A 15,463-nucleotide genomic window follows, 5' to 3' on the forward strand; every position below is an offset into this window, starting at 1 on the left:
GCAGTATAGCTCTACTGAAAGGAGAGGAAGCGGATTCCTGTCTGGGGCCATCTTTAGCAGGGGTCATTCTTCAGCTTAGACCAGAACTCCACCCAGCCTTTTCTAAATGATTTATTTCGCCCATTTTATATTCCGCAGTTTGCAGAACAGGATCAACGCGGACAGCCTTTAGATTTGGATGCAGCCTTCTAAGAGAAATAGCAAGAATAGGTCACAGTCAAGTACTTTGAAGAAATGTTTATTTAACAACCGAATACATGCCAAAAGAAATAATTTACAGCAGCAGGTTTTTTTTAGCATATTTCCTCTCCAGTTTTTGCTTTCCTTCTTGAATAAAGTAATGTGGTTGAATGTTTGTTTCCCCCATGCTTTCCCTCTGATGAGTGGACGAAAGGAGCGCACTGGCTCTCTGACTGTTAGGCTCACGCGTTCTGCACGGAAACAGCACACAGCAGTGGAGTCCCAAGAGACAGCCCTACCTCCTCATCTAGTCAAAAATATTTACAGCTCTTTTGGCTAATATCTAGGTAGCAAAACTGAACTATTAAACACATAACATTGATAGATGCTAAATAATGCATACAAAGGATCTGTAAATGCTCATTCACATGCATTTCTTGCTTTTTCTTTGTCTTTACATAAGGACTTCATTTTGGACCTTGAAGGTGTGTGGCTGTGTTCTACCAAGATGCACATTTCTCTGACTAGTTCATTCCTCTATAACCTCACAGTCCTCAGCTACGTGCATTGTCAAAATAACAAGGAACGAGAGGATACAAACATATCTCTCTCTATACATGTATTCGTGGCTAGAAAATGACTTGAATGCATGAAGTATAATGATGGAGAATGGATATTCCAACTGGCATACATTATAACATATGATTTCATAGATATTGATACGTGTAATTGCTTATTTGTGGGACAGTGGATGCAGGGACTAGGAATACACACCAATTATTTTACGTGCCTCAATTCTATTGAATCATTCATAATAGGATTTATAAAGCCATGAAGTACATCGCAGCATACCTAAAGCATATGCTTATTATTACACAGTAAATGAGTTTGGTAGGATTTGCATTTTTTCTTTCTCGAGATAACAGTCACATTGTAGATGTCAGATCTTGCACTTTTCTATGACTCCTCTCACATCCTGCTGTCTTTACTCAAGTTAACAACTCCTAGCACGTTTTTCATAGCCGGTTCCAATGTCGCATGCTGGAAGGCAGAACTAGGCTCATTCCTGAGCTGAGCTCGTTGGGCTAGAAGGTGCAGTGCTGGCCACTTTAAGATGTAGGCCACACATGACGTAGAGCAGAGAATGAGAGGGGGGTAGGTTGTTGTGGCAAACCACCGACTGGAACAGTGCCCAATTGTGGGTTGCTCGGGTGGCCTGAAGCATTGGCAAGGGAGAATCAAGGTTTCTGCTCATGTACAAGGATACCAGGCAATTATCTAATAAACTGTAGGAAAATCTTCATATATCTGTATACATTAATGGATGCAAGAAGGCTAATAACAACATAGCTAAATAGTCCCAAAGTAATCTTTTATTGTGATTTTAGCTAAGCTCCTCTTTAAAGCTATAAAACAATCCAACAGAAACTGTTTTCAGATAACAAAAGGCAAGGAATTGTGCACGTTCCACCTCCCATTGCCCAGAGATGGAGAACTGGGCACAGATTGGCAGCCGAAGTGCCGGATATCCTAAAGGCTCTTTCCCATTGTGCATCTATGAGGAAAATGGTTTGCATCTGTGCATCTTCTAGGGATCTGCACTAGAAGGGGGCAAGGGGATATTGTTTTGGTTTGTTTTTCATTTCAGGCTTTTTTCGGTCTTGGTTTATTTAATTTTTATTTTGTTTCGATTCATTTGCCAAACTAAAATAAAAATAGAAAACTGCCCCAAAATAAAAGTAAACCAAAATAGTCCCCCTTGGGCCCTCCCCCCCAGCCAGGCCTACTCAAACCCTTTTGCTTCCCCAAAACGCTGGCAAATAAGTTGGGGGCCTTCGGACCTCCACTCAGCCTTGGCCACAAAGCGAGATGGTTTTAGGACTCTATGGCTAACATTTTACAGCTGGTGAGTCCTGTGGTGGGCTGAAGGGGCAGGAATGACGGGCATTGCTCCTGCCCCATTCTTCCTTGGAGACCCTCATGGAAGGGGAGCCTTGGCTTATTTGCAAAAGGGAGATGGTGGAGGCTCTGTGAATCCCTGGCTTTTTTGTGTGAGGGACAGGAGGGTCAGAGGGGCCCAGGGAGACTCCATCTTATTTTTGTTGTTTTTAAAGTAAAGAACCAATTTTCAGTTGTTCTTGGGTACATCTGTTTTAGTTATGGAAAACCCATTTGTTTGAAATGAATGCACATCCCTAGTGTCTTCTGAAGTATCCACTTTCATATGTCCTACAGAAATAAAAAATCCTAGCAAGATACAATCTGCGATAAGAAAGTAATAACTTCCTGTGCTAAAAACTAAAAAAAATCCCTCTACCATCCATTAAGCAAACACTGTCCAAGAAAACATAGGCCAGCAGGGCCCTTCCGCAATGGTGATCTTCCAGGCACACGAGCTGAAGAGAGGTTCCAGATAAACTCCAGAGAAATCTTAGGCAGCAAACTCTCTGAAAGAAGGGTATTAAAAACGATGGTCTGTGGTCTTCATTATAAAGTGTATGGGCCCAGATTTAAAGATCTAAAGATGAATATCCCAGAGGAAGGATGGGGTGGGCATGCTAGAGACACTTAAGTACCTCAGAATTATCAATGCACAAGGGTCTGGCCTCTTTCAAAGGAAGGGAGGCTCTAGAACAAAGGGTCATGGGATGAGGGTGAAAGGAGGTATTAGAAGCATAAAACAGCCTTCCAGTGGAAGTTGTGGTGACAAGAACAATGTCTGAATCCAAGAAAGTACAGGACAAGCACAGACTCTCTGTGGGAGTGGTAGGGACTGTAGAGCTGGGAAGTTGATTTGGATGGACAGACTGGATAGGCCGTGGGGGTCTTTTCCTGCCTTCATGTTTCTAGTTCCTTCTCATGCCTTGCAAAAATAATCTCTCATGACCTGGACACATTTCATGGATCTCCTGAGAAAAGAGATTTGCTCATCTATGTATCTGTATTTTGGGACACGAGTTGCTCCTGCATAATTCTTTTTAGAAACACATCTGAAATAGAACTCTGGGCTTTAGTTTCAAGTGGGGTGCGGGTGTGTGTGTAAGATAATGACCACTGGAGTGGGGACAAATGGGGCTCCAATATTTAAAGGTAAAATTGTCTAATCCAGCAGCTGCAGTTACCCCCATGTAAGGAATGAATATTCAGATTGAAAGATGGCATTTTGATATTTTAACTTATATCTAACACAGACACCTACAGGCTTAAAGTCTCAGCTCACATACACTTTCCATGACAGCAAAAGAAAACATTTATTTCCATGAAACTTTAAAATGTCCTTTTTTTTATCATCTAAAATCTGAAACAAGAACTTTGCAAGGTCCTGTCAATGAATTATGGAGATGTTGCTTTTCCTTCTGTTCCTTACAAGCTGGGGCTTAGTCTTCATCACCAGATTTCAGCCCCGTCTATGTTATTTGCTTTCAAATCATGTATTCACAGTGGTAGTTTTGTTTCTGAGCAAAAGGCTTATAGAAAACGCCAAAACAACTCTTGTACAGACAGAGACTATGTACAACTCATCAACAGCAGTGTAATGCTGCAAAACCATTCATCAACTTATATTACCTTCAATAAAGTATTATTTCTCCTAATACTTGAATATTGTCTTAGATAAAAAGAAGGTGAGTCCCCACTGCAGTGCATCAGTGAATATCACGGACGTGTGATGCCCGTTGACAAGTGGCTTCAGTTTTTAAATTCCGCTTTGTTATTTTGGTTCGCATCATTTACTTGAGACAAAACAAGAACCAAATCAAAACAAAAAAAACCTAAAGGAAATGAAGGGGGAAGTGAAATAAAAACAAATAACCTCTCTAGGCTTCTCCTAGCCCCACATCCTCCTCAGACCCATCTTCCGAGCCTGTGGGGCTGGAGCAATCCCCAGCAGTCACCACTCTGGGTCCTGTTTCCAACATGGCGTCAAGATGATGAGAAAATGGCACAAGCATCAGAACCCGTGAGCACCCTGTTGAAGCAGGAGAGACTGGGGATTGCTTCTGCACCACTGACTTCTTGAATGCCAAGTTCTAGACAGATGGGTGGGGAAAGGCTGGGGGGATATTCCATTTAGTTCAGTGCTATTGGAGAGTAGATAGTTGATGATGAATAACCTAACTTCATTGGGTTGTCTATTTGTTTCATTTGGAAATGACAACTAATGACACAGAGTTTTGTTGCATTTTTCATGTTAGCTTAAACTGAATGCATACCCCTAGCAAGCCATGCTTTCCTGCGATGAGGAAGCCCCTGAATAAACTATATTCACATGTGAATAGGAGAAATGCTGAATCAATGGCCAGGTTATGAGGTAATGTCAGCTATCTGTGCACTTGTGTTTGATAAGTGACAATTTTCCAAATTCAAACAGGCACTACACTAATAGAATTGCACACTTAGGAGAAACAGGGATGACCATAGCTGCACTGAATGACTTGGGCATTGGCTTTACTTCTCTTTGATGATAAAATACGTCAGGGTGCACGTTATTAGGAGACTGGAGACACCTGAGGGGAGGAATGAGATGTAGTCTAGTGCCACAATCTCATTCCCACATTCCTACTGCCAAATGGCATCTCTTTACTTCTTATAATAAAATGAATATTTTTTTTAGTTAATTAAAATATAAGCTCAGGAACAGAAAAATAGCAAGAGACCTGATCATGGTGAAGCACAGCTTGCCTCCAACAAGACTCCAGGGATTTCCTATGTGTGTTTAATCTCAGGCAGGAATGAGATGGTCTGTGGCATATTCCTAGGTTCTTGAAGGTGCTGACATTAATACTTTGCAGTACCAGGTCTCTGGAATCTTCTTTTTCTGTGGCTCCATTTACTTCATTGAGTCTTTTTATATCATTGTGAGAAATTAAAATATTGAGGGGGGGGGGGGGGGTATGTGATTTGAAGAGCGAAGGAGCATGGGGTCACATGAGATGCCAGTCAGACAAGAAGGAGGCACAAAGCTGGGCTCAGTCCCCATAGTCACCTGAATCTACCAGGATTGAATTGCATACTAATATGCAGAGGCAACGAAGCAGTTTAAAACCATTCATGTGTAGACTTTATATATACACCTGTACCAGAATAAAGGTCAGATTGAAAACTAAGAAAGATTTATGTTCTTAGGGGCACGAGAAGATCAATGCATCCACCCCACCCTTCATTTTATCAGGCTGTCCCAAAGCAAACGTGGTCATAGGAGACAGTTAAAAACAGCCGAGAACCAAGAGAACTCCTCTCCTGCTATCTCTAGCATACTTTCACAGGGACCTGTTATAGAGTTTTTGAATGCTAACAGAGTTTGGGTTTTTTTTAACAACAAATCCTTCCAGACTCTTCCAGCATCGCTCAGATGGAAGTCCTATGACCGACTTTCTAATAAAAGAATGCAGCACATGTTTGCAAATATTAGCCGACAATTATAAACCAAAAGAAACCTATTCTATAGTATGCTTAGAAAAGAAAAGAGCTCATCTTTACTGCATGTTTGTCATGGTATATTTAAATTAGAGTTTAACAAAATACATCTTTCTATGGAAGCAGGAAAAAGAGATCAGTAGTAGATCCGTGTACTCCACACATTGTCCAAACGATGGCTGTTCTTCTTGTTTCTGTCTTTGCTGTATTTCCACGGACAGGTCCATCCTCCTCCAGTACAAATAAACAGTTAGACAAAATACTGTATATTCATGTATCCAACCACGCGCTATGGTATTCATCAGTTTAGCAAGTGCATAGTTATAGTTTTTGTTCAGGGAAAAAAGTGGTGCTGACGGCAAAGAATAAAGCTTCCTTGCTGAACGGCAATAGGACAAATGACATCGTATTCATTTTGGGCAGAAGAAGAAAAGAAAATCTATTTGACCAAATCCTTCCACATCACGTTGGACAGGGAGGCCAAGTTCCGGGTGAATTGTCGTCCTCAAATCTCGGTTTTGTCTATTAGGAAAGTTAATAATGCTTTCTTTTTTTGAAACCAGTGGAAATTGTTTGGAGCTTCCCACCTTTGTAAACATCCACATAATGCCATGAAAAAAGTTCATGAATATTGCATTTTTTTTCCAGTTAACTCTCTCTACAAGTTCCTACTTGTCTGAGGTTTATAAAAGTAATGCAAATCAGACACTCCTTGGTGCCCTTTCAAATTCATGGGTCCTCCTGTTCCTACCTTTCTTGTTTTCTTGTAGGTGCTTCCACTTGTTGGTGTTTGCCTGGGCATTGGCAGGTTTCTGCCGGCGTTGCTTGCGGTCCCTTTTCCACACCTGTTCACAGAATTCATCCATTGTGTTCAGGTTGGGGTGGTTTATCAGCTGCATGAAGTCTCTGTACCAGACCTTCTGGTTAGGGGTCAGGCTGTTGGAAGGCTCCTTGCCCTTGCCGTGCTCTCCGTCCTCCTCTTTGTGAAGAAGCTCGTCCAGGTGCTCCGTGTCAATCACTTCCAAGGTTACTTTCAATAAGGTTTGCATGAAACCGTGCTCCACGGCATGGCAGTAATAAATCCCTGAGTCTTTCCGGTGCAGGCTACGCAGAAGGAGGCCTTGCTCGGTCTTGATCAAGCGATCACCCACTTTTATCTGTAGGGGGAAGAAAGGACATTTTACTGATTATACGTGACATGGGGTCAGATCTCACCTGTGTTCATCCCAGCCCATACACTGCAAAAACAAGACTGCCCATGAGTGCACCATGTCATGGGTGAAGAGCCAAAATGGGCCTTAACTATAAAATATGTCAATTTGAAGGGCACAATGTCCAATAGGGGGGTGCAGCCAGACAAGTTTTTTTTTTTTGGGGGGGGGGGGTTGGGTTCATGTTGGGATTTTTTCCATTTTGTTTTTATTTAATATGCACGAGATGTAAATAGTATATATTAGATTATTTTAGTGCAAACTGAAAAAGTTAGTTTGCACTAAAAAATAAAAATGAATCAAACAAATTTATATCCCTAATGTCCAAAGGTCCATATCTGGAAAACACTGACCTCGGGTGTGTGTCATGGCAAGGAATTTATACCAGAAATACTTACACTCCTCCATAATGGGGTAGATTTTAAAAGGGTGCGTGCGGGCGTACATGTGCATGTGCTACCCGGCGTGCGACATGTACACCTTGATTTTATAACTTGTGCACACAGGCGCGCGCAAGTTATAAAATCAGGGGTCGGTGCGTGCAAGGGGTGCACAATTGTGCACCTTATGCGTGCCGAGCTGCGCTGCCTTCCCCTGTTCCCTTCCCACTAACCTGGCCTTCTCCACCCCTTCCCCTAAAATTCCCCCCCAGCCCTACTCGAACCCCCCCAAAAATGTTTATTTGATCTTTTGTGCCTGCTTCTGGGCAAGTGCAAGTTGTGCGTGCTGGCAGTCAGCCGGCGGGCGATCCCCAGCACAGCGCCAGGGGCTGCTAACCCCACCCTCGCCCCGAAGCACCCATGCCCCGCCCCTGGACCTATTTTAAAATAGGCCTGGCGCACGTAATCTTTTTAAAATCTGGCCCAGTGTTTGGATATTAAAATAACAGAGGAAACTGGGCTCTCAACAAACAAACTGAGCTCAAATTTCAAAAGGCTTAGGTGCCTAACCTTGGGACTTAGGCTCCTAATATGGCCCTGTTGAAAAAATGTAGGTGGCTATGAGGCTGGAATTAGAATATGAATAAATGTTAGGTACTTAGCACTGATTTTTAGCACCAGGCACCTAACCTAGGGCCCTCAATCAAAGCAAATGAATAGCAGGTTGAAATTACCACATAACACTACTAGATAGGCTATCTGACATCGGAATCAAAGGCACAGCACTGAACTGGTTCAAGTCATTTCTAATCAACAGATTTTACAAGGTCAAAGTCAACAATAACGAATCACACTCTGTCCACGCTTCCTTGGGAGTACCGCAAGGCTCATCCTTATCCCCAACCCTCTTCAACATTTATCTTTTACCGCTCTGCCAGCTCCTTTCCAAACTAAAACTAACCCACTACATCTACGCAGACAATGTACAAATATTTATCCCGGTGACTGAATCCGTGCAAAAATCACTAGATCTCTGGAACAGCTGCCTACAAGCCATTAACAACCTGCTCACGAGCCTTAATTTGATCCTCAATTCCAATAAAACAGAAATACTCCTCATCACCCAAGACGGCACAAGACAATCATCCTTCTCTTCTCAAGTCAGAAACCTCGGAGTCATAATGGACAATCAACTCAACCTCAAGAGATTTATTAATAATACCATTAAAGATGGTTTCTTCAAATTGCAAGTCTTAAAAAGGCTCAGACTGCTTCTACACTTCCAAGACTATCGTTCAGTTCTACAGACAATCATCTTCTCAAAAATAGACTACTGCATTTCCCTCCTACTCGGACTCCCAGCTAACACCATAAAACCCCTACAGATCCTCCAAAATGCCACAGCCAGGATACTTACTAAAACCAACAAGAGAGACCATATCACCCCCATTTTGAGAAACCTACACTGGCTCCCGATCAAGTTCAGAAACTCTTACAAAATCCTCACCATCATTCACAAATCTATCCATAAGCTCATCCCACTGGAACTCAACATCCCTCTTCAACTACATATTCCCGACAGACCGGTGAGAACAGCTTACAGGAATACCCTCCTGGCCCCAGCCATCAAATCCACTTTAAACAAACGAACTCTATCCAAAGCAGGCCCCCAACAATGGAACTCGTTACTCCCTGAACTTCGACAGGAACAATGCCCGATCACCTTCAAAAAGAGACTCAAAACTTGGCTGTTCGAGCAAGCTTTCAATCTACACCAATAATCTCCCACTATTCACTTCCTTCCTTTACAATGACTCCTTTCAGACTATACCAATATTGTCACTCCAGTTAGCATTCCTACTTGCAGCTTATCAACTCGCAGTCTGTCTAGTCTAATCCTTATTTAGCTTTTGTTTAGATGATTACATGTCTAACTATTGTTTAGCCTGTTACACAAAAAATATCACTCTATTTATTGTTTATGGTTTATGGTGATACCAGTTCTCCCAGTTTTAGTTGTTCCAAGTCAAATATTCCTTGTTCTATGTAATAGCATTCTTACATGCTTGTTAACATTAAAATGTAAACCGAATTGATTTGTAACTCTGCTACATGAATTCCGGTATATAAAAATGCTAAATAAATAAATAAATAAATAACATGCAAATGCATGTTGATGGCCCTATTAGGTATTCCCGCGCGATTCAGAAAACAAAATGTGCAGCCAAGCCGCACATTTTGTTTTCAGAAATTAGCGCCTACCCAAAGGTAGGCTTTTCTGTGCACCCTCCGATTTAATATCATGGCGATATTAAGTCGGAGGTCCCGAAACTTTCCAAAAGTAAAAAAAAAACCAATTTGAAGTCGGCCCACAGCTGTCGGGTCGAAAACCAGACGCTCAATTTTACTGGCATCCGGTTTCCGAGCCCATGGCTGTCAGCAGGCTCGAGAGCAGATGCCAGCAAAATTGAGCGTCGGATGTCAAACCCGCTGACAGCCGCCGCTCCGGTCCAAAAGGAGGCGCTAGGGATGCGATAGTGTCCCTAGCGCCTCCTTTTGCCTGTTTTTACCGCTGGGCCTCATTTGAATAGAGAATTGCGCGCACAGGAGAGTGGCCTGTGTGCACGCTGGGAGAGCGGGCATTCGCCCGCTCTCCTGCGGACTTTACTGTATCGGCCCATATCTATAGTTTCTCTACAGCTCAGCTACCCAGGGATTGTGGTTCCTGTACCTGAGGGACTTCAGCCCTGCCAGGCAAAGCAGCTCACTACTGCCACCTCTGGTGGTTCTACTAACCTGTCTAATAAAAGAATTCTGTGTCTGTCTCCATACTCAAGCCTAGCTGGTGGTCCCTCTCAGGATATCCTCCTGGGGGTGCAGTCATCTGCCATCGGCCCAAGGATTCACCTATCTACATTCCTCTACAGCTGAGTGTCCTCTCCAAGCACTCCGCTGGTAACTGATGGCTACTCCTTTCCTACCAGGGGTCTTCAGTAACAGATTCATAACAGCTTGCTAACCATCTCCTTCAGGAGCTAGTACACAACAGATTGCTACTCCTAGCTCTATCACAGAGCTTTCCTAACAAGATTGCTAACTCCTCCCCTTCATAGGAGTTTAACCATAACAGAGTGCTAGCTCCTCCCTCCAGAGGAGCTCACACATAACAAGATTGCTAACTCCTCCCCTCTCAGGAGTTGAAGCATAAGAGATTGCTAACTCCCTAGCAGATCCTCAATAGATTGCTAACTCATATCTGATGTCTCCGCCCATCCGGCATCAGATCCATAAGAAAGACTCACACCTCACACTGGCCCCTGACACCGTGATATCACTTATCAACGTTTCCCAGGGGAACAGAACAGCATATGTATAGACATTTGGAAAGGCAGAGAGAGAAAGAGGGCAGGGTTTCTTTTAATTCCATGCCTATATTGTATTTCTTTTCAGTTGTTTCACATTAACAAAAGGAATTAACAGGCTTTTGGGTAATTTTCAAAAGGAATTACATGCATGAAACTGGGTTTTACACGTGTAAATGCACTTTACCTGTGTAAGTGGGCTTTTGAAAATTGCTGCATGTGCCACTGATTCGTCCATAGGATATTCACATTCAGATTGCTATGACAGTACGTGTAACTCCTTTTAAAATTAATTAGCAATCCTGAACTGCACTGAACATGGGAAAAAGTCTCAATATATCGGAGTCACTAAGAAGTAAAATCAGGCTACCAGAGTTGAGACTTAGCTTTAGCTATTTTAGAAAGTGCTGCCTATAGACCAGTGAGCCTGACATCCATGCCAGGCAAAATGATAGAAGCCATTCTTGAAAACAAGCTCACGACCCACATAGACAGACATGGCTTAGTGGAGAAGAATCAACATGGTTTTAGCAAAGGGCAGTCTTATTTTACAATCAATTAGAATATTTTTGTAGATAAAAGGGAGTTTGTATATTTGGACTTTCAGAAGGTTTTCCCACAAAGTCCACCATGATAGATTCCCCAGGAGATTACAAAGACATGGGATAGGAGGCCATGTCCCATTGTGGATTGGTAACAGATTAAAAGACTGGAAACAGAGGATACAACTAAATGGTCAGTTTTCCAAATGGAGAAAGGTCAAAAGTGGAGTTCCACAGGGATTGGTACTGGGAAAAGGGAACGAGGAGTGAGGTGATCAAATATGTAGATGAGACAAAATTATTCAAAGTTGCTGAAATGGCAGAGATTGTGTGGAACTGCAGAAGGACCTTGTGAGACAGGAGACTGGGCATCTGAAATTTAATGTGGGAATGTACAGTGATGCACATAGGGAAAAGTGATCCCAATAACACAAACCCAATGTTGGCTTGTGTGTTGAGAGTCACCATTTAGGAAAAGGACTTTGGAGTAATTGTGGACAATACAGTATATTGGAATTTTAAGCTCAGTGGTAGAATATAAAGTGTGCAAGCACTGGGTTGATAGTCCTGGATCAGGACTCCCAGGAAGTACACCTCTAACAGTCTCAGATTCCTAACCCAGTGGCGGCTTACAACACCGAGCCGGTCTGGGAACGCTGGAAGAGGACAGCCAGGAGACGCCGCAGCAGCTAGCCTTCCATCAACCCCGAAGGGAGTCGCCAATGAGGTGAGGTGGGCGGAGCAGAGACGTCGGACAGCGACGGACACAACAGTGTTTATATACTCTAACTTTCAAACATCTGCACACATATCCATATAGGCACGCAAAAATCTACTTCTATATTTTATAACCTGCACGTACATGATGTATGCAGGTTATAAAATGCACATAAATGCATACTGCAACATACACACATGTAAAAATAACATGTAAATATATACTGCATTTTCCTGGATATGTTTTGATTTATAAGTACTGCATGCGATAGCAAGAGAGCCTGGCCATATCATCATGGCTCATAGGTAGGTATTTGTATCCCTATGGTAGGCCCACCTAGTAACTCGAGGTGGGGATTAGGTAAGAGTGTAGGGGGTTAGGGGCCACTTTGACATTCTACGTGACACCTACGAACAGTGGTCTCTTGTGAAGATTTGCTGGCCTTCGGAGTGAGGAAACTCACTCCAAGTTGAGATTTGGGCAAGGTTCTCTCAGCCTAGCTTGTTGGACTCTCTACCTGGGGTAACATCAAGCTAGGTTGAGAGAACATTGCCCAAATCTCATCTTGGAGTGAGTTTCCTCACTCCAAAGGTCATCAAATCTTCACAAGAGACCACTGTTCTGTTCGTAGGTGTCACGTAGAATGTCAAAGTGGCCCCTAACCCCCTACACTCTTACCTAATCCCCACCTCGAGTTACTAGGTGGGCCTACCATAGGGATACAAATACCTACCTATGGGCCATGATATTATGGCCAGTCTCTCTCTCTCTCTCTCTCTCTCTCTCTCTCTCTCTCTCTCTCTCTCTCTCTCTCCCCCCCCCCCCCCCCCAAGGCTCTGAACCTGTCAATTCAGCTGAAATCAGACTTACAGGAGACATCACAAATGGCAATGAAACCTTACAGCAGCTATCACACAGCCTAATGCAATCAAAAGAGGTATAGTTAATTTTAAGACATATGTGGATAAAGAATGATTTTGCTGCTTCTTAGCCGGATACGTTGAAACTTGTCCAGTTAAAATCCACTTTCAAGATTTTGACAGATAAATCAGAATTTATCCGGATAAGTACCGCAACTGCTATACTTGGATATTTTTACAACTAACTTTACATAAGAACGATACAAAAAGGAATGGAGAATAAAACAAAAAATATCCTATTGTCGCTGTATCCAGCCATGGTGCAAGTGCACTTTGAGTATTGTGTGCACTTCTGGTCGCCCCCATCTCAAAAAAGAGATACTATAACTAGAAAAGGTGCAGAGGAGGGTGACAAGAATGAAAAAAGGGGATGGGACAGCTGTCCTGTGCGGTTACACAGGCTAGGAAAAGAGATGACTGAGAAGGGACACGATAGAAGTTTATAGAATCACAAGTGGTGTACAGCAGGTAAAGAGAGGACAGTTATTTAAATAATACTAATAATACTGAAACAAGAGGACACTCCCTGAAACTAACTCCCCGCAGATTCACAACAGACTGTTGAAAGTACTTTCTCACTCGTGCACTGTCCAGCTGTGGAGTTTGTGATCAAGGCCACTGGTTTACTGGGATTTAAAAGACAACGTCCTGGAAGAAAAGTCCATAATACATTTTTAACCCACTGGAGTAAAGAAAGCCATCGCTATCCCTAGGAGTGAGTAAGAGGAATTAGATGTACTTTATGGGATCTGCCAGGTACCTGCGATCTGGACTGGCCACTGTCAGAGGCAGGATGCTAGGGTCAATGGACTCAACATGGAGACAGCTGCACTGACCAATCTAAATGAACAATTCAGCATTTACAGAGGTAAATTATCCCTTCTACCGGATATACATCCTGACTCCAGGAATGTAAACTAGATTCTGAGGCCGCATATCTAGGAAAACGTTCTGAAAGGGCTTTATTTAAACTACTTGCATAGCCAATGTATGGCTATGCCTATCAGCTTTATTTGCCCATAAACTCTAAGAAGACTGATCTGATTGATAAAGCCTTTCCTTGTGAAAAATGTTCACGAGTGCTTGTTGTCTGCACAAATATGGGTACATTTTAAAAAAGAGCGCATGTACTTTTGTTCGCGCACCAGGTGCGAACAAAAGTACGCTGGATTTTATAAGATACGCGCGAATCTTATAAAATCCGGGGTCGGCGCGCACAAGGGGATGCACATTTGTGCAACTTGCGTGTGCCAAGCCCTGCGCACGCTGCCCGTTCCCTCCGAGGCCGCTGCAAAATTGGAGTGGCCTCGGAGGGAACTTTCCTTCCACCCACCTGCACCTTCCACTCCCTTCCCCTACCTAACCCACCTCCCCGGCCCTATCTACACCTCCCCCCTACCTTTATTCGAAAAGTTACTACTGCCTCCGGGCAATAGTAACTTACGCTCGCTGGCACGGCAGGCCCCGACACAGGCAGCGGTGTCGGGGCACTCGGCCATGCCCCCGAACACGCCCCCAAGCTGACACCACGCCCCCGGCCACGCCTACGACCGCCCCATTTTGCAAGCCCCAGGACTTACGCGCGTCCCGGGGCTTGTGCGCGCCGCCGAGCCTATACAAAATAGGCTCGGTGCGCGCAGGGCCGTTTTAGAAGGGTTACGCGCGTACCTTATGCACGTAACCCTTTTAAAATCCGGCCCATAGCTTGTAGAGGCCCTGTAATGATGGGGTTCCCTTTCTTACACTTACCTCATCTTTCCGCTCCTCGTTTTGCTTCTGGAACTGCCAGTAGACCAGAGCTCGCTGGGACTTTGGACTGCACTCCAGAAATGTGCTGCTGTTCTCCACCCCATAAATGATCTTTTCCTGCATGTTCTGCCTGCTGGGGTCGTCTGCAAGCAGGAAAACCAGAACGTAAGAAACGATTATTAATACAGACAGAAACCAACTCCCTCCAAACCTATTTTCTTGTTGAATAAACAGGTTTAGTTGCCAACTGGAAAGATTTTCTAAACTGATGAAAGCAGTGGTAACAGTCGTCAGGAATGTGCAGCCCAAATTGTTTCTTTTTTTGGGGTGGGGGGCATATTTTTGGTTCATTTAATTTTTTTTTCTGTTCATTTGCCAAGCTAAACAAATCATTAAACGTGAAAAATACCCCAAATAAAAAAAAATAACAAACCAATTTAAAAAAGGGCCTCTGGTGGCCCTGTTTGTGTCCCTAGGCCCCAAAACTGAGCTGTCCCAGACCTGCCCAATCGGGGGCTTGCTTGAAGCCGCGTCTCTCTAGTTCTGGGGCCAGGGGGGCTCCCACTTACCCCTTTCCCAGGGGTAAAAGCGAAGCCCAATCTCCTCTGCCGGGGTTTCAGTATCCCAGCCCTTTAAAACTGGCGGCCACATGACCTCACTTCCACACCTTCCTCCGATGTGGCAAACAACAAACCGACCATACAAACACTCTTTTCATTTAAAAAAAAAAAAAAGGCCTCATTCATTGCATTGTTTTTCAATCATTTCAATTGAATGCACAACCCTAATAGTCATAGGAATAAAATTTAAGAAAACTACAAAATGGTGATTCTCTGAACACAAAACATGAGCAGGCAGGTCCCTGATTTGAAAATCCTATTCAGAATCTTTGGCTCACCTTGAAAACTCAGGTCAAACACCTTGGAGTCTTTCTAGAATGAGAACTAAGCAGGCAACATTAGAGTTGCCTCTTTCAATTATGTAAA

The 15,463-nt window shown here is 43.4% G+C and overlaps 1 protein-coding gene across 3 annotated transcripts in view; it reads right to left on the reverse strand.

The window, feature by feature from the left end:
- Positions 1–222: 222 nt before the first annotated feature.
- SEMA3A (semaphorin 3A) overlaps positions 223–15,463 on the reverse strand; it is a 461,793-nt gene continuing 446,552 nt past the window's right edge. For all 3 annotated transcript variants that reach the window (XM_029615640.1, XM_029615639.1, XM_029615641.1), the window contains 2 exons: positions 14,478–14,620; positions 223–6,752 (listed from right to left, as the gene is read on the reverse strand). In XM_029615640.1, the coding sequence (XP_029471500.1) occupies positions 6,297–6,752; positions 14,478–14,620 (599 nt within the window). In that variant the 3' untranslated portion in view covers positions 223–6,296. The remainder of the gene's footprint in view (positions 6,753–14,477; positions 14,621–15,463) is intronic.

Source organism: Rhinatrema bivittatum, chromosome 9 (genome assembly GCF_901001135.1).
Source record: "Rhinatrema bivittatum chromosome 9, aRhiBiv1.1, whole genome shotgun sequence".
Classification (NCBI taxonomy): Eukaryota; Metazoa; Chordata; class Amphibia; order Gymnophiona; family Rhinatrematidae; genus Rhinatrema; species Rhinatrema bivittatum.